At 27.7% G+C, this 18790-nt stretch overlaps 3 protein-coding genes across 3 annotated transcripts; 2 read left to right on the top strand and 1 right to left on the bottom strand.

Moving 5' to 3' along the window:
• The first annotated feature begins 250 nt into the window (after nt 1–250).
• LOC134828834 (serine protease inhibitor dipetalogastin-like) lies at nt 251–766 on the top strand. Its single transcript, XM_063841820.1, has one exon. The coding sequence runs from the start codon at nt 251–253 to the stop codon at nt 764–766; it is 516 nt and encodes a 171-aa protein (XP_063697890.1).
• Nucleotides 767–1333: 567 nt separating this feature from the next.
• Nucleotides 1334–1852, top strand: LOC134828833 (serine protease inhibitor dipetalogastin-like). Its single transcript, XM_063841819.1, has one exon. The coding sequence runs from the start codon at nt 1334–1336 to the stop codon at nt 1850–1852; it is 519 nt and encodes a 172-aa protein (XP_063697889.1).
• A 3624-nt stretch (nt 1853–5476) lies between these two features.
• LOC134829226 (troponin C-like) lies at nt 5477–10116 on the bottom strand. Its single transcript, XM_063842226.1, has 5 exons — nt 9300–10116; nt 9206–9233; nt 6851–7047; nt 5910–6108; nt 5477–5821 (listed from the first exon to the last, which is right to left on the bottom strand). The coding sequence occupies exons 1-5, from the start codon at nt 9300–9302 to the stop codon at nt 5787–5789; spliced, it is 462 nt and encodes a 153-aa protein (XP_063698296.1). The 5' UTR covers nt 9303–10116; the 3' UTR covers nt 5477–5786.
• Between the last annotated feature and the right edge of the window lie 8674 nt (nt 10117–18790).

The raw sequence follows: 18790 nt of genomic DNA, 5'->3' as shown, positions 1-18790 counted from the left end.
TAAAAAAAAATCACAAAAGAAGATAAAATGCGATTAAGTCACTTTTCACACGAAACTCTTGCTAAATAGCCGCCTTTGTTTATCTTTCTCATATTATTTCTAGCAAACAAAGACTGCTTTTTATTATCAACAAAAAACCGGACAATTTTTGATAAGTATCTAAACCAGTTCCATCCACCAAACACCGTACCATAAATAGAGATGCATTAGCAATTTTTGTTTCATTCGTCATTTGTCACAAGATATCATCATGAAATTCGTTCTTGCTGTACTTTTTTGCGTGGCAACTGTTGCTCAAACGAACGCCTGTCACTGCAACACGGACGAAGACGCGCCAATTTGCGGTTCCGACGGCAAAACATGGAAAAACGCTTGTCTTTTCACCTGCGCCACGAGAGCTGTGAACGGCCCCGTCCTTCCGGCGCACATTTTGTACAAGAGCGCTTGCGAGTCGGAGCCTCCTTGTGACTGTCCGCTGTATTTCGAGCCGTTGTGCGGCAATGACAATCAATCGTGGCCCAACAAATGTCTCTTGGAGTGCGCGAAAAAGCACGCGGAAGCAGATAATGAGGTCCGGAAGGGATTGGCGGTGAAGGAATTTGGTTTTTGTGGAAGTTCCTGCGATTGTGAGAAAGAAGAGGAGAAGCTCGTGTGTGGCAGTGACAACCAAACGTACAAAAATAAATGCGTATTTGACTGTGTTGTTGGATCTTCGTACGGAAAGCATCACTCGTTGACGCTCAAGAAAGAGGATGGTGCTTGTTAAAGAAGTCAAGGTTGAGATTTCTTAACAATTTTTTGTTGTTAAGGCGAATAAATTTTTTGTTTTGATTTTTTGTCCCCTCAGGAAATATTAAAAAAAAAATATTTTTTTATTATTATTTTTATTTTTTATATTTTTTTTTATTTTTGTTATTTTTTTAAAAAATTGAAGTTAAAAAATGATTTTTTCATTTAAAAAAAATTAAAAAATTTTAATTTAAAAAAAAACATGAAAAAAATATTTTTTTTATTTTTCCAAACAGAATTTTAAGACAAAAAAATTTTTTTTGGTCACGTGACCTAATTTTTTTCATCTAAATTTCAATAAAAATTTCTTGTTAAAGCAAATTTAGTTCAATTTTTATATGATTTTAATTAAAAATTTATTTTTTATTCAAAAAATCTCAAATTTCTTTTAATTCTTAATTTTTTTCATGATTTTTTTTTTATCAAAATCAAGATCAATGCGACAAAAAATTAAAATAATAAATTTATTCGCCTAAAATTACCAAATAAAAATGAATATTTTTACCAAAAATCGCTTCATTCGAGTTTTATCGGTCTTTCAATCATGTTTCACGTAATAATTTTTATCGGTTTTATTCCATTTTGTCTTTCGTGTCGTTGCAATACTCTCGAACATGCTCCAGTATGTGCCTCAAACGGTAAAACTTACGAAAATCCGTGTCTTTTCTCATGTGCCACAAAATCCTTTTCTGGAATTCCGACACCTCACGTGACAATTGTTCATCACAAGGAATGCTCCCTCCGAAGTGGAGACGCCTTGCCATGCAATTGTCCAACGTACTTCGATCCTGTTTGTGGAGACGACTCTGAAACTTATCCGAACAAATGTCTTCTCAAATGCGCTGAGAAAGGAATCAAACACAAAGGTCAATGTGGATACCCGGAATGTCGATGTCCAGGTGATGAAGAGATTGTTTGTGGCAGCGACGGAATTTTTTATTTGAATTCATGCGTCTTGGATTGTCAAAGACTCACGACATACGGTAAACACTGGAAATTGCAACAAGTTGATGCTGAAGCCTGTTTGCGACAAACTAACGAATATAACGAGAAAAAGTTGTGAAAAAATCAAATCAATTTTTCTCATTTGTACAAAAAAATTGTTAATATGTGGCTGTTGTAAAAATTGTAACGTGCTATTTATTTTAAGTCATTCAATAAATAAATTTGCGTTAAATTAATAATATTTTGACAAGATAACAAGTAGCGTGGTGTGCAAATGAGTGAGTTATGTTTGGCATGTCGCGTAGTTGGAGTAAACACAACGAAAAAATTCGTGTTTTTATGTGAAAATTTTAAAGTCTAGACCGCATTGAGAAAGAACCAGAAACGTGATGAAGATCAAATTTCAATTAAAAATTTATTTCTTTTGGTCAAAAATTGATTTTAGTGTTGATTAAAGTTGGAGAATTTCATGAAAGAATTCTCAAAAAAAAAAAATTCCTCTCTGATTAAGCTTGAACGCTCGAATTTTTCTCAATTATCTTATGATACAGGTTCGAAGTAATTTTTTTCTGAAAAATCATGGTGGACATTTGAATTTTGGATAACCTAAAAATATTTGAAAGCAGAAATTTCATAAACTTAAAAAGACTTCTTTAAGCTTACTAAGTTTCTACATGAGATGACTGCAATACGTATACAAGCCATACAAAAGTAGCTGCATGTGGTCACTTATGACTCATCATGTACCAGGCACCACCCCTTAAGTATGACCAATTTCTCCATATAAATAGTACGTCTTTTGCTCCAAAGTCATCATTCAGTTCTCGAACATTGTTCAGTACAATTCAAAAACTAACAAAAAAACTAAAAACTATTTAAAAATGGAAACTCCAAAATTGCGCTTCGATGCCCACTTGCGTCGCATTGAACGAATGGAACCAACTCCAGCAAGTTCAATGAACACTGACTACTGCGAAATAGTTCCAGTTAATCGTACTACCAAGGCAACTCCAAAGCCAAACACAATTCAAGATGAGATTCTTCATCTTCAGAAAAATACTCCTTTATTCACGCCAACAGTCAAAACAGTGGGCATGATGACATCGACACCAATTTTAGGGAGAAAACAAGTATCGACGAAAAAGGTTAATCGGATTCTCTTTAATGCCGGAACTCAAAAGGATAATTCAAAAAATATTAGTTTGAATAACAGTCAATTAAACAGCACAATGGATACTTCGGATAAGAAGAAAAACAATTACTCGAGAATGCTAATGGATTCGTTCAACAAAAGTTCAAACCGTAGTCGATTTCTTGCTTGAAATCTTAAAATAAAAATAAGGGATTAATATTAAGAATAAATCATTAAAGTACTATAAATTTTAATAATAAAAAAAAATAAAATATTCGTTTTTTTTCTTCCTAATTTCTTTCTAATTTCGTCAAAAATTCTTTAAATTAATTAATAAAAAATAATTGATTTAAAATGAATTTTCGAAAAAGCTCACATAAAAACATAAAAATGAAATAGGTTTTTACAATTATGAAAAATATTTCCTTCTTTTTAAGAAACTCTCAGGCTCTCAGAGAGAACTCTCAAGAAATTTGTACTTTATTTTTGACAAATTTAAACGAAATTTTTCAATCAGGGTTTCTTAAATTTTATTCCGTACAGTAACGATAAGTTCATATAATTCAGATCGAGTTTCATTAGCCAATTTCAAGCTTGTTCTGCGGCTTAGTGCAGAGCTGATAAGCCTTCCGGGAAGTGCCTAGTAGCACATTCTTCCACAATGTGTTTCATTGTTTGTTTATCTGCAGCACAGTCACATTTTTTGGCATAGCATGATTTAGGACACAATCGTATTTTTTCCATATATTGCTTAATGTGTTTGCGTAATAGAAAATGACGCTAATTGGAGACGTTCCCATATCTTGCTTCATTTTTCCATCAAATCCCAAACAATCCTTGACTGTTGTAGCATCTAATCGAATTATATTTACCTCAAAAGTTCCTCGAGACATGTGAAAGAGCACAAGAAAATTTTCTAAAGTGTAGCATGGTACGACTAGGACTAGGACTGAGTGATTTTGGTGACCGTATTGTCTTTTTTGGATCTCTAGTTGTACATGATCCACCTTAATGTCCATCGCAGTTACTATTTCAACGAAAAAACGAACAAAGAAATCGTCCTCCCATTTTCAAAAAGAATGTCGATCGTTCGAAAAGTAATAAATCGTTAGTTGATTGTAATATTTTTTCAGTTTGTATATTTGATTAATTTTGAGGAAAATTTTTATTGAAAACATTTTTTATTATAATTTATTTTTTTCATAATTTAAGTGTAAAAAGTTTTCATTTTTGAAAAAAAATAATGGTTTCTGTAGATTTTTAAAATATGAATCACGAAACAAATTCGAAAATTGTATCAACCTAATAATTTAAGATTTAAATTAAATTGTCATAGTTGTCAATTTTGTCATCAACATTATCTTACAGTTAGCCAAAAACTTATCGAAAGTAGCCTTATTTAACTTAAACGCTCAGAAATGACCAACAATTTCAAAAGTCAGCATCCGATTATTAATAATTAATTAATTTAAGACCAAGTTAAAATTATTTTTTTTAATTTTCAGATCTCTAATAAAAGTCATAGAAAAATTCAACTTTTTCAAATAATTTTACTAGGTATTTTAAATTTTTATGATTAACAGGTTGCCAGCTTAAGTGCATTCTTTCATAAAATATATTATGTTTATTAACTTACTGTTCCACTTCATAAATTATCAAAAGGCATTAAATTTCTTCATTTACCTCGTTAAAATTCGAACTCACCTTAACAAACGGAAGCTAATCTTGTTCCCATCCACCCAATTCCATCCATCCATCTTAATAATAATAAACAAAAAACCCTGAGAATCACAAATACACAAAAAATCCACTCTTAATTACTTGTCGTCACATTCACATCCATTAATCTAATTTTAGTATCAAACCGACTACAAAGTTTCTTGAACGAAAGAAAAAAACTGCATCGATTGTAAACCACTTTATAAATTTCAATCTTTCTACGCTGTTCTCGTACCGAAAGTCATAAAAATAGATTTCATTCAAATAAATAAATAAATTATTGCAACACATTGACGGTCCTCGGTCATTCAATTCAACGACTATAAACTACTTTAACAATTTTTTTTGTTTGTCGAATCTTTTATTTTATTTTTTTTCTTTTTTTTATTCTGTTGTTGATATAATTAACATTTTTGCTTTACACATTTATTGATGGAAAATTATTTGATGTTAAATTGTTGTCTTAAATATTTCGATGGTAATCGTTATTTTTATTTGGCTTGACCAAAAATTGTTGTTTTTTTGTGAGAATTCTGTAATTGTCCATGTTGTTAATAATATTTTATAATTTGTTTAAAATAAATTTTAAAATTAAAATTAATATTTAAGTAAACAGTAAAATCCAAAAGAAACAATAAAATCCACACATTTCTGTTTTCGTACAGTAGTTGAAGAAAATCCAAAATATTGTGATAAAATTTTTCCGTTAAAAGTATTTTTTTTTAAATTGAACGAAAAAAGTAACTAACTTAGAAATAATATTAATATTCAAATAAAGTAAATTGTTCGATATAATTTTTTTGTTGTCTTTGGGGAAACACAGCAACAAATAGGTGGGTGGATCGATTGCTTTTCTTGGATACAATTCGCGGTTTTTTGAGTATTTAAGAGTTTTGAATTATATTATTTTCGTTTTATGTTAATTTATTCATTTTTTTTTTATTAAAGACTAGATTTGGACAGAACCAAAAACCCAAATCTAGTCTTCAATAATTTTTTTTGGTGTAAGATGTTAAATTGTTGTTGTTGTTGTAATACATTTTGTATTAGCCGAGTGACTGAAACGATGCCGAGCCATTTATTACCATCATCATCATCATGTATATTTAAAAAGTGGAGTTTTTACGATCTTTATATTGAGGTGAACTCTCAAAGAAACACTAAGAAGGGGATGAACAAACTATTTTGAATGAGGTGTCGTTTAATCATCTCCGCCTGTCATGACCTCCATGAATTCTAAAAACAAAAATTTAAAAATAAATAAATTTTCTTGCGACGCGACATCTCTTGCAATTTTCGTGCGTTACGAAAATTTTTTACTTACCATCGAAATCAACGGTGCCAGACCCATCAGAATCAATTTCTTCAATCATCATGTCAAGATCGTCGTTTGTGAGTTGGTCGTCGAGCTCACGCAAGATTTCGCGCAAGACGCCGGTGGTGATGTAGCCATTGCCTTCTTTGTCATACAACCGGAAGGCTTCTTTGAGTTCTTGTTGCATTGCTTCTGCATCTTCTTCAACCTGGTTTTTAAATAAAAAAAATATTTTAATTTGGTTGTGGAATAAAAAAAGTTAATCGCGATGAAATTTAACAAAATTTTTGATTAAATTTAATTTTTTAATTTATTTTTTTTTTATTGGTTAAATATTAGAAAATTTTAATATTTTTTTTTAATGCATAAAAAAATAATTTTAGGTCATTTAATATTTTTTTAATAATTAATAAGGAAAAAATCTAAAATTTTTATTTTTTTGTCTCCAAAATCTATTCAAAAATTATCGAAAAACATAAATTAAATTTTTTTTCTTAACAAAAAATTCTTAAACATTTAACTTTTAATTTTGCTTCAGAGAAAAATTCATTTTAAGTTAATTTAAATATTTTTTACAATGTTTTTTTACTATTTTTACGTTTTTATGAAAAAATCTGCTTTAAAAATAATTTTAATTTTTTTTTTAAATTTCAGGAAAAAATAAATTTTCTGCTGAGATTTTAATTTAAAAATTAAAATTAAATTTAAATAATTGCAGAAGCAATTAATTTAAAATTAAATTTTTCAGATTTTTTCAGATTTTTTCAGATTTTTTCAAATTTATTTATTTATTTTATTATATTTTATTTTTTTTTATTGTAAAATTTAAACTTAAACATTTTTTCATGTCAAAATTTCATAAAATAAGAATTTAATCTGTGAAATTTCTAGTCATCATTATGCCACTAGTAAGTAAAATTCTTTAAAAATCAATAAAAATTAATTCTTACCATAAATCTGGCAGCCAGAGTAACAAACTCCTCGAATTCCAGTTCGCCAGATCCATCAGCATCCACTTCATCGATAATTTCCTTCAACATGGCGTCGTCCAATTGATGGCCAAGCATGCTGAGGATCGTACCGACCATCGTGGTGTCGATACATCCCTTTTTCTCCTGATCGAAGGCGTTGAAGGCATTTTGAAGGACTGCAAAAAAAAAAACGAATGAAATGTCATTAGCAGCTTCCTACACAAACCTCAAGCCACATAAATTTGTCTCGAGTCCCTTTCCCTTTCTGATTCTGTCTCGCCATTGTCTTGCATTGTCGACAAATAGAAAAAGAAACAGATTATTGCACAAGTAGCACAAGTATTTTAGGCGGCGCGCAATGCAATTCAATGCAGGCAAGAAAGAGAAACATTAAATCAAGGTTTTTCTAATTAAATTTTTAATCTAATTAATAAAATAAATAGAAATTTTTGTATAAAAATGTGCTCTTTTAAAGCCATAAATAATATTTTTACGTTGCAAGCGAACATTTTTTTCGAGCGCCAATTTAAAAACGTTACTTTATTATTTTTATTATGGGTATTTTAGCAAGCAACGGAACGTGAACCGCGTGAAAATTCACATAAAACTCGATATTTTTGCGAATTTTTGGCTGCATTGCATTCTTAAAAGTAAACCTGAAACCGCATTAAACTAATTAAGGTCCATTAAGCTAAATGTTCATTTTATCAAGTATTTTTTTTTTGTTCGTAATAATAATAATAATAAACACACAATATTGCCGAACATTGCGAAAAATTCTATTTCGCTTAAATTTAATTTATAAATTTGCATTCATTCGCGAGAGTTTCAACTCTCTTGTAATTTTTTAACAAGGCAAATATTAAATTATTTTATTTATATTATTTTTTGAAAGGGAGATAATAAAGTTCACGATTGTATTTGACGATAATAAGTTTATTTTTTCGTACAAGGTGCAAGAAGTAGACCGACACTACCGCAAGGAATACGAGTTTTAATGTGAATGGAAAATTACTTCTGTGATTTTGTGGTTTAGTCTGTTGAGTTAAAAGCAATAATAACTTAATTCTAAAATTTTAATTTAAAATGTTATTTTTTTATTTAATAAAAATGCCTTTTGTGAAGAAAAAAAAATCATTTTTAAAAAATTCAGAAAATATAATAAAATTAATTTATCGATGAATTTTTCTCTTTATTCTTTAAAATTTAAATTTTATTTTTTTTTTAATTTAAATTTAATTCAAAATTCTTCAAGATTCTTTAAAAAAAATAAGAAATTCGTGAAAATTTATTTAAAAATTTTATTTTTTGATTAAAATTAATTTTTAATTATTTAAGATTAATTTAATTAAAAATATTTTATGCAAAATCAAAATTCAAATTTTTATAAAATTAAAATTAAATAATTAAAAAGTAATTAAATTTAAATCTCAATTCTCTCAAAGATAAGAAATTCATGAGAATTTATTCAAAAATTCAATTTATTAAAAATAATTTTCTTCAATAAGAAATAAAAAAAATAAATCAGAATTTAAATTTTTATAAAATACTTTTTCATTTAATTCAAAAATTCATTAAAATTCATTAAATAAATTTTAAAAAAATATGAAAACTGAAAATTACATTTCTCAATTTTTTTTTAAATAATATTTTTTTTTTAAATTTAATTATATAAAATTAATTAAAAATATTTCATTTAAAATCAAAATTTTAATTTTTATAAAATATTTTTAAATTAAATAATGAAAAAAATTAAAAAGTGATAATTTCATAATTCGATTAAATTTTCAAATTATTTATTATTTTTTTTTTAAATATCCAAAAATGGATTTTTTTATTAAAAAAAAATTTAAATTATTTTTAAAATGAATTTTATGCATTTTTTAGTATTTTACTATTTTTTTTTAAATACGCTCAACTATTAAATTTTTTAAATTATTTTTTAAAAGAATTTTATTCCTTTTTTTAGTATTTTTCTATTTTTTTTTTAAATACGCTTTCAACCATTAATTTTTTTACAATAAACTTTTCAATCAAATCTTTAATTTTTTTTTTTTCGTTCTTGTCTCAATCACGTACTTTTTATCCACACTTCCCAGCAGTTATGCTAATTTCATGCACACTTCCAGCCAAAAAAAATTAATTCACTAGTTTTATTTTTATGTATTTTTTCCAATCACTTTTGAATTTCGTGCATGTTCAATTTGTTACAAGAATTTAAAATTATTTCCCGAGAGCAGCAGGTGGCTTTGAAGTTTTTTTTTCTTGCTAATTTATTTTTCACGCAATTCTTGCGCAAACTAAATTTTTATTTAAATTTAATTTAATACGTACGAGCAATTTGGGCTTTATCTAGTTCATCCTGGAAGGAAATTGAAAAAAAAAATTAATTAAAAAATTTAATTATTTTTTTTTTTAAATAAATTACCATAGTTTGTTAAAAAATTATTGAAGACCCACGCAAAAAGTTAAAGTTATAAAAATATCACAAGACGAGTCTTTTTTTTATTTAAAAAAAAAATATTTTTTTTCTGTTCCTTGTGTTGTTTCCTCTAATTAAATGACTTTTTATTCGAAATTTTATTTGTTGATGATTTTTTTGCGGTGCTTCCTTGTAATAAAATAATTCTGATGTGTAGTTGTTGAGTGTCTGAAGATGTTGCCGCGATGCCCTATCCGCGAGTTTATGTTGTTGGCGTGCGATTTGTAAGCAGCAGCCGCACACAAATCCAATCGCTGTACGATTTTTGCGATATAATAATAATTATGAGCTGTGTGTGCGCTAGGAGCAGCTACAACCGACACTCACACTCGAACGTTGATGGGCAAAAATATATTTTTCACATATTTAGAAACGCACAGCAACATTTTTTTTTTGTATTTATTTGCACATGTTGTTATGTTGACGACGAAATGTTGCGATACGAGACGCGAACGATGATGAGGAATACGGGAACACGGGCACACGACAAAAAAAAATATTTTATAGTTTATTATTCACATTTTTTTTATATTGTTTCACGACATTAGCTCTAGTACCGAAATATATTACACGACACTACATAATTTGTTTATGTTCTTTGTTTCTTCGCTGGCTGAGGCCAACCAACCAGCCAGCCAGAAGACGAACATCAATTATAATTTTTTTATAATTAATTTCGAGACACCACTATAATTTTTCGCGTTGTGGTGCATTGTGGTGCGCGAGACGCGAATCGCACGTCAGGCAGGTACCGAAGTACCCCGTCCTGTGATTCGAATGTAAGAAAAAGACAATTGATTTTACGGGAAACGGCACAAAGTTGCCTCAATAAAAAATTCTCTCTTGCTTTTTGGGATGTCTTTGTCTGCGTTTTTTTTCTTTCTTTTCTTGTTGTGTCTTTGTATGAAATGCGTACATTTTGTGTAAAAAACTCTCAATTTTTTCCTCAATGCTGATGAAATTAATTAAAAGTAACTTGTAGTTGTGTATGCAATTTATTACAAGCACAAGATTTTTGATGAAATTTCTATTAGGCAGGTCAGTAAAGCAAAATTTAAAAAGTACTTTACAATTACTTTACAATTTTTTTTTTAAATAAGAAATTTCCAAATAAATCTCTTAAAAAATAATTTAAATGAATTATTGACGATTTTTTATTTATTTTTATTTTAATTTAGGACGCTCCAAATGAAACTCAATAGTTTTGTCCGATGCCCCATTTTATTTTCGAAAATCCAATGGGGCAAATAAAAAAAAGTTAAAAATTTCATCAAAAATTTCCGATTTTTGGTGTATTTTCATAATTTTTAGTAACTTTTGTATTAAAAATCGTATTTTGACATGAAATTTTCTTTAAAAATTAATTTTCATGAAAATTATTGAATTTTTTTTTCAAAAAAATTTTGACAGTTATTTTTATGATATTAATTTTTTTTCAATTTTAATTAATTTTGTTTTAAATCAATTTTTAATACACAAATATTTTGACAGTTATTTTTATGATATTAATTTTTTTTCAATTTTAATTAATTTTGTTTTAAATCAATTTTTAATACACAAATATTAATGTAAAAAACTCAAAACAATAATAATATTTGTTAACGATCAAAAATTTTTGAAAAATTTCGTATTTTGTATGAAAAAGAGTATTTCAAAATTTTTTATTTTTTTTGCCCACCCCCCCATTTTTATTTCAAAAATTGTGGACAAAACTATTGAGTTTCATTTGGAGCGGCCTTAATTTTAATATTCTGAGGTCTTATGCTTAGAAACTTAATTTAAAGAAAATGTTTAGCTAGATGCAGTTTAATTTTTTTTCTTATGTATACTTTTTATAATTTAGAGAAAAATGTTCAATTTTTAATAAAAATATTCAAATTTTTTATAAAAATATTAAAACTGTTATTTTAAAAAAATCAAATTTTAAGTGAAAAGTTAAATTTAATGTTTAATTTAATTTTTAATTTAATATTTGAAAAAATAATTACTAAATTTTAAAAAATTTAAAATTTTTAAAGTAAAGTGTTTAGGGGAAAAATTAATATTTAGTGCTACATTTTTATTTTAATTTTTTTTATTTAATTTATTATTTATTTAATTAATTTATTTAATTATTTAATTATTTTATTTAATTAATTTTCATTTATTTTAAATTTTATATGAATTTTTTATTTTTTTTTTCAAACGTTTCTGAAAAAATGTAGAATTTTAATAAAAAAAAATTATCATAACATTTTAAATTTATGTTATTTTTATATTCATAAATATTTATTATTTAAAAAAAATAATAAGAATTTAAAGTAGCTACAATTTAATTTTTAAAATTATTTTTTAATATATTGACAAATTAAAACATTAATTTAATGTAATAAAATTAATAACTCTCTTTTTTTAAAAAAAAATTTTTGAAATAAAAAATTAATTAAAACAAAAATTATATTTTTTTGGAAAAATTTTAAATTTGTTTACATGATTTTTTTGTTCAGTTTAAAAGTTTTAAATGGTTTTCTTCTAATTTTTTTTAAAAATTAAAATTTTTTTTTAAACTTAATTTTTGTAAAAATTTTTGATTAAATTGAAGTAACAGATGAGGAAAAAAATAGTATTAATTAAAAAAAATTAAACTTATTAAAATTAACAAAAAAACGATCCTGCCTAAAATTTCTACATGAAAAATGAGAGTCACACTCTTCATCACGTTAATTACATTTTTTCGCATAGAAAAAAGCAAAAATCTTCTTTGAAAGCAAAAACTATTTCTTATTTCAGAAAATCTTCTATGGTTTTCTTATTTACCTTCTGTGCGTCTACAGAAATTCTCCGAATCAGCATTTGCCACCAAAAATCTGAAATTTCTTCCAATTTTCCTGAATTTCATTGAAAATTCACTAAAACGATCGCAAATTAGAGGATCTTCTCACACGATCAAGAGTAAAAATACTTTATAGCTGCTTATATGCCACTTTCTGTACTTCCCTCTGACGACGACCTTTTTTTAAATTTTATTTCCCTACAACAACAAATGAGATTAATACAGAGACAAAAATTTTAATATAAATTATGACTCGTTTTCTGATTATCTCGTGATGTTGTTACAAGCTAGGCTTGAAAATTACAACGAAAAATCCAAAATTTGATAAAAACACGAAAATTTTGAATTTTTGGAATGAAGAAACGCTCATCCTAGTCCATTTAATTAATCGTAGCGCATAAAAAACAAACATATTTAGACATATTTAATTTTAGTTCGCATGCTGTGAGACCGACAACGCGTTCTGTACTTGCTTGCTGTCTTGCCGGAATGTCATTAAACATTAAAGGAACAGGTGTATAAATATTGCATATTTTCCATACAGCGAAAAAAAAATTAAAAAAAAATCCGAGATGAATGACACATGGCCATGTAAAAATATTCCACGCGAATTCATGACGTTCCGCATTTTTTTTTCGAATTTTTTGCGTTCCATGAAACATTTTTTCGCAAATAAATTTAGAAACTTCCTAATTTAGTATCCGACTCGGAAATTCTATTGTTATTTTTTGCGCCGACCGAAGACCAGCATTGGACCTAAAAATATTCACACAACATACAATGTTGATATTTTTAGTAATTTTGTGGCGAATAGTGTTACGATAAATTTTTTTCTTCAACAAGAGACATTCTGTAATGCCATGCCAGTGCATTGCAAAAATTCAAAGGATGCAACAAGCGTAAAAATTACAAGATTTAGTTGTTAGATGTTGTTCACAAGAAATCTGCGAAAAAAAATAAAAAATTAAATTTCAAGGCATTTTTCTGTTCAATTTAACAGAAACAACGAAAAAAATTGTCTTTTCACACCGCAACATTTTTTTCTGCTTTCCTTCAACTTGTTACCGAGGGGCGTCAATTTCTCGTTTTTTTTATTTATTTTTTTTTGTGACACTACAAAAGAAATGCAGTAAACTGCCAAAAATTGTATTTTCGCTCTGTGGGAAACAGACACGAATATCAATCAACGTAGCTGTAATTATTGAACATGTGTTTTTTTTTTGAAGATGAATCTCAAATAAATCAGGGGATTTTTGAGTACTAATTTTATTGGTAGCGAAGGAAAGACGTCGCTAAAATAATTGATTTATTTATTTAATTTCGATAATTGGGTAAATAAGTGTACATGACACACTAAATAAATCAAATTACATACTTTGTTGTCTGAAATGTGGCAAGAGATGAGCCGTTTTTTATTTGTCGATAATTTTTTAAGGTTTTGAGGTCGGAAAATTGAAGGTTTTCAGATTTTTAAGAAATCTAAATTTAAAAATTAAATTTTTATTAAATATATATTAAATTATTTTTTAAAATTTACTTAAGAATCACCAAAAAAAATATATTTTAATACATTTTTGTTCAGAAAAAAAATTATTAATAGATATTTTTTAAAAATTAAGGCTGCAACAAATTTTCTTACTTTTATTTTTGACAATTTAGGCCGTTCCAAATTTTTTTTGAACTTTTTGTCCCATGCCCCATTTCAAAAGTCGAAAATCCAATGGGGCAAAATAAAAAAAAAAGTTAAAAATTTCATTAAAATTGACCGTTTTTTGGTCTTTTTTCATATTTTTTCAAGGAATTTTACAAAATTTTTTAAAAAATTTTCAATTTTTAAAAATTTTTGTATTGAAAATCATATCTTACATGAATTTTCTTCGTTAAAATTTTTTTCAAAAAAATTATTTTTCAAAATTTTTTGACAGTTTTTTTACGAAATTTTTTTGTTTAAATTTTTTTGTTTAAAATCTCAATGTAAATACCATAAAATCAACTAAAATTTATCACAAAAAACTGTTAATTTTGTCATTTTGTATGAAACAGTTTTTCAATTTTTTTTTTTATTTTGCCCCCCCCCCATTTTGAAAAAAAATTTTTGGGACAAAAAGTTCGAAATAAATTTGGAGCGGCCTTATTCTAATTTTTGTATTTCTTATTTTTACCAACTTAAAAATAAATATTGTTAATGTTAAATTAAATTCAGTTTATTTCAAGTAAGTATTAAATTTATCCAAAATTCTTTAAAAACAAAATTACCGTAATCTACATAATGCTAAGAGAAAAAAAAACCGTTAAAATTCAAATGAAACGAAAAAATGTAGATAAATTAAGAGAAGGCTTATTTTGAAGTTAAGAGAAAACAATTTCTCTTAAATTTTTAACGTTTTTAAATATTTTTTTTAAACAAATTTTAGTTGTATTTTTAAATGTTTTTGACACAAAAATGATAATTGTAAAATAAAAATACATAAAAGTACAAAATTAGTTGAAATTTCAAATATTTTAGTTAAAAATTTTCAAAAATTAGAATTTGAAAAAAAAAGGTTAAGAGAACGAATTTTGACTTCCATTTTCGTTAAGAGAACAGATTTTTAAATTCTCTTAGCATTATGTAGATTACGGTAATTAAATTTTTTTTTCAAAATGTAATTTAATTTAATTTAAGTTTTTTTTTTTTGAAAATTAATCAACCGTTACCAATTTTTTAATTGATACATGTATTAACATTTTTTTATTTAAATAATTTTATTCATTTCAAGCGAATTACTTAAATTATTATTTAATTTTCAAATGAATACAGTTAAAAAAAAATTAAATTAAAATACCAAAATTAAAAAAATAATTAATAATTTTTTAAAAGCGGCTCAAAATTGAACTCCAAAAATTTAAAAAATATTTTTTTACACCAACTTAAAAATAAATTAAGAAAAATAATTCACCAATGATTTCTTTTTGAGCAAAAAATACCTTAAAATATATTTTTTCATACATTTTAAATTATTAAATTATTAAATATTTTTCGAATCTCCGATGAATAAATTTAAAATAAAAATAATTTTAATAAAAAATTAAAAAAAAAAATCTTAAAAATTTTTTAGCTCATTTGCCATACATCTTTTCTTAAAAACATAGATTAAAAAAAATTTTTTTTTACTGTAAAAAACGTTTACATATGAACTGTATGTGTCTCTTTCTGCATCTCTCCATTCTGAAGCTCAGTCTGGACTGCCACAATTGTCCCATAATCGAACGGAGTGTAGATATTCGCATCTGGTGTCTTTGCAATACTTGCGTAATCAACAACATCTTGCTCAAAAGACCGTCTTTGTGGCAACGGAGGAGGTGTATTCGGTACATCTTTTAAATCCAAAAAACAACGACCTACAAAAAATCCTTAAAAATCGAAATTCGGTTAAAAATTAATAATTTTCTTTACCTTGAAAGTCACTGTAACAAGTCCGACGATTAATTTGCAACCCAGTTGTCGGAGCTCGTGTCGAAATATAACTCCGAATGCTATCAAGACTCGTATCCGAGGCACGTCGATGATGAATTTTCCTATAAATTGGCTTCAAATCCGGCATCGGAGTCAAATAAGCAGAGCCATCGTTCGGCAAAGGACGTGTCTGACCCGTTTCCAAGCCCGAATCCGTTTTCGAGAGCTTTTTTTGACCATTTGGCATGACAATTATTTCCTTGTCCTTCACAATTATCACTCGTTCGCTTCCTTTTAGCAACGTCGGCATCTTTCTGATGATGCAATACATGATAAAAGCTCCCACAAAGGAACACAGGAGCAACGAAAGGATACTTATGGTGTAGGCGATGAATTTATCGTGACGATCAAACCACGAAATAACGGGCGGAATAATTCCAGTTTTGTACGGAAGACAATCAAACGGCGAAATTTCCTTGCTTCGGTACTTCATCAAGCAAAAAATGTACAACGCATCCGATCGCAAATTCGTAATTTTGTAATAATTTTCCTTCGTGACGGTACATTCGGCACAAACTCGTTCATTTGTCACGTGACTCTGAAAAGTATCCGTTTCGGTGTCAGAAAACCAAAAAATCACATATTTCAATTTTTCCGGATTTGTCACGAGAATTTGAACGTTTCCGTCGTCACTTTGGTCAATTCGGAAGCTTAACGTACGTTTTCGCACGGAAATCATTTCGTCGTCCTCGTGAAAGTAAAATGCAGCTTTTGATGTTTCGGGATGTGAGCAATTCATGTCCTCGTGAAGCGTTTCCATGCAAATTGTGCATTCGATGGGTTTGGCAATCGCTTCAATTGTCGTCATGATGTCTTCGGGAAGGGTGGTTGTGATCGGGGGATCTCTTGTGGTAGTTTCCGTTGTTGAAACGGAAGTTTTTGGGGTTGTGGTGCGACAAAAAGGGGCGTCAATGATCTCCATGTAGCGATAGAATAAGGGCCAGGCGCACGTTAGAGGCGAATCGAACCAATTTTTTGTCGTTGGATCACTCAGGAAGGTTTTGAGCTCGACTAGGGAGCAATCACAGCGCCATGGGTTGCCGGTGAGGTAGATACGGAACACAGAGGATCTAAAAAAATATAAATTTTTAAAGAAAAAAAAATTTTTTTAAATTATTTAATAGATTTTTTTAAAATTTTTGCAAATAATGAGACACAATCTGACTTCACGAGTTTGTTAATTAAAATATTTTTAATTTTTTCTAATTTTTAAAAATTAATTAATCGATTTTTTCAATTTTTTTTTAAACGATGAGACAAAATTTGCCTTCACAGGTTCGTTAATAGAAATATTTTTAATTTTTTCTAATTATTAAAAATTATTTAATCGATTTTTATTTAATTTTTGGAAAAATTGAGAAAAAATCTGACTTAAAAAGCTCGTTCATTAAAATATTTTTAATTTTTTTCTAATTTTTAAAAATTATTAAATTGATTTTTTTTTATTTTTGTAAAAAATTATACAATCTATTAAAATTCAGACTTCACAGATTGAAGCTCGTTCGTAATTTTTAAAAATTATTAAATTGATTTTATTTTTTTTTTTATTGGTGAAATCTTGATGTAAAAAATTATACAAAATTTTTTTCAAAATTTTAAAATTATTTAATTATTTTTTTTTATTTTTTCACAGACGTAATTTTTAAAAATTATTAAATCGATTTTTTTTTAATTTTTGGAAAAAATGATACAAAATCTGACTTCACAGATTCGTTAATTATTTTTTTTTTAATTTTTTCTAATTTTTAAAAATTATTTAATCGATTTTTTTTTATTTTTTGCAAAAAATTAGTCAAAATCGGACTTCACAGGTTGAAAAATTAAAATATTTTAAATTTTTTCTAATTTTCACTCACCTAATTATCGAAAAAATTCCTTCCGGCATTGAATGAAGACGATTTCCCCGAAGATCGATGATGCGAATTGTCTTCGCAATGTCATCAAACACGTTGCTCGTGAGACTTTGGATATTATTTCCGGTCAAATTGAGTGTTGTCAAGTGCGGAAGATTCCTAAAAGTCTCATCGTTCAAAGAATTATTGAAATTATTCGAGCAAAAACGGATTGTCATGAGTTCATTCAACATCTGAACTCCCGTCAAGTTCGAAGGATTTGTTAAACCGACATTTTCCACAATTAACGAGGTGAGTAACTTCTTTACTGGTTCCAAAAAATTTCCAGTGACTGCATTTAATTCCTTTAAATCCCGTAATTCCAGATTTTCCAACCTCACAAGACCTTTCAGAGTTTGATCTCGGAGCTCCATGACGGAAATGTTGGACAAATAAAGTCTCTTGAGCTCCACAAAGGCACGAGAATCAAAAACTCCGTCCTCAATAAAGCGTAAAGTTGGCGAATCAACAATTTCCAAGACATCCACGGAGCAACTTTCGATCGTCATCCAGCCATGAGACAAATTTCCCGTCGGAAAATCAATGTTTGACAAAAATAACTCGAATTTTGTACACAAACGGGGCTGCGAACGATAACAAAAAAAAAGGTAAACAAACGTTATCTTGACGAGTTTTCATTAAATCCGATGAAAATCTGGCAAATTAGCGAAGATAACGTTATCGCTCACCTTTATTAAAGTACGTAATGCCTGGTCAATGTCATCCACGGACATGCTTTGACACGTAATTCGGTTCCCAATTTCATTACATCCTCCCCCTGCTCGATGCAATTTATTTATTTCAGGAAGATCCACTTCCAAATGGATGTTATATTCGCGTAATTCCTCCAAAGGTCTAGAAAAAAGTCGGAATTAGTGGATTTTTTGATGAAAAATGTTACTTACTCATCTTTTGCGGGCACCATTTCGTGCTCCGTCTCAATAACGTTCACAACGACGATCGCAAAAAGCAGCAAAAAGGACAAAACGCAAAAAATGGTCGCGAAAAAGCGATTCCATTTGCGAGTCCATGCCTGAAATGACACCCAACCGTCTTGTCGTTTGGGCTGCGCCAAGTTAAATGACTTTTTTTCCAACATTTTTCACGTCCGATCGGGACAAAAGCTTGAAAGTAACTGATTTTTACACCAAAAGTGAAAAATATTTAATGAAATTTTCCGATAAGCCAACGTCAAGTTCACAGATAAGCCAAGAAACAACTGTTATTTGAGCCTTCG

This window comes from Culicoides brevitarsis, chromosome 2 (assembly GCF_036172545.1).
Source record: "Culicoides brevitarsis isolate CSIRO-B50_1 chromosome 2, AGI_CSIRO_Cbre_v1, whole genome shotgun sequence".
In the NCBI taxonomy this organism is placed as follows: domain Eukaryota; kingdom Metazoa; phylum Arthropoda; class Insecta; order Diptera; family Ceratopogonidae; genus Culicoides; species Culicoides brevitarsis.
Note: the sequence above shows the minus strand (reverse complement) of the source record. Positions and strands in the feature narration are given on the sequence as shown.

Coding starts and splice junctions, on each gene's coding strand:
- LOC134829226 (XM_063842226.1), bottom strand. Junction 7,048..9,205: donor AGATAAAGCCCAAATTGCTC/GTACGTATTAAA, acceptor TTTTTTTTGCAG/TCCTTCAAAATGCCTTCAAC. Junction 5,822..5,909: donor TGGCACCGTTGATTTCGATG/GTAAGTAAAAAA, acceptor TTTTGTTTTTAG/AATTCATGGAGGTCATGACA.
- LOC134828833 (XM_063841819.1), top strand. CDS start 1,334: ATGTTTCACGTAATAATTTTTATCGGTTTTATTCCATTTTGTCTTTCG.
- LOC134828834 (XM_063841820.1), top strand. CDS start 251: ATGAAATTCGTTCTTGCTGTACTTTTTTGCGTGGCAACTGTTGCTCAA.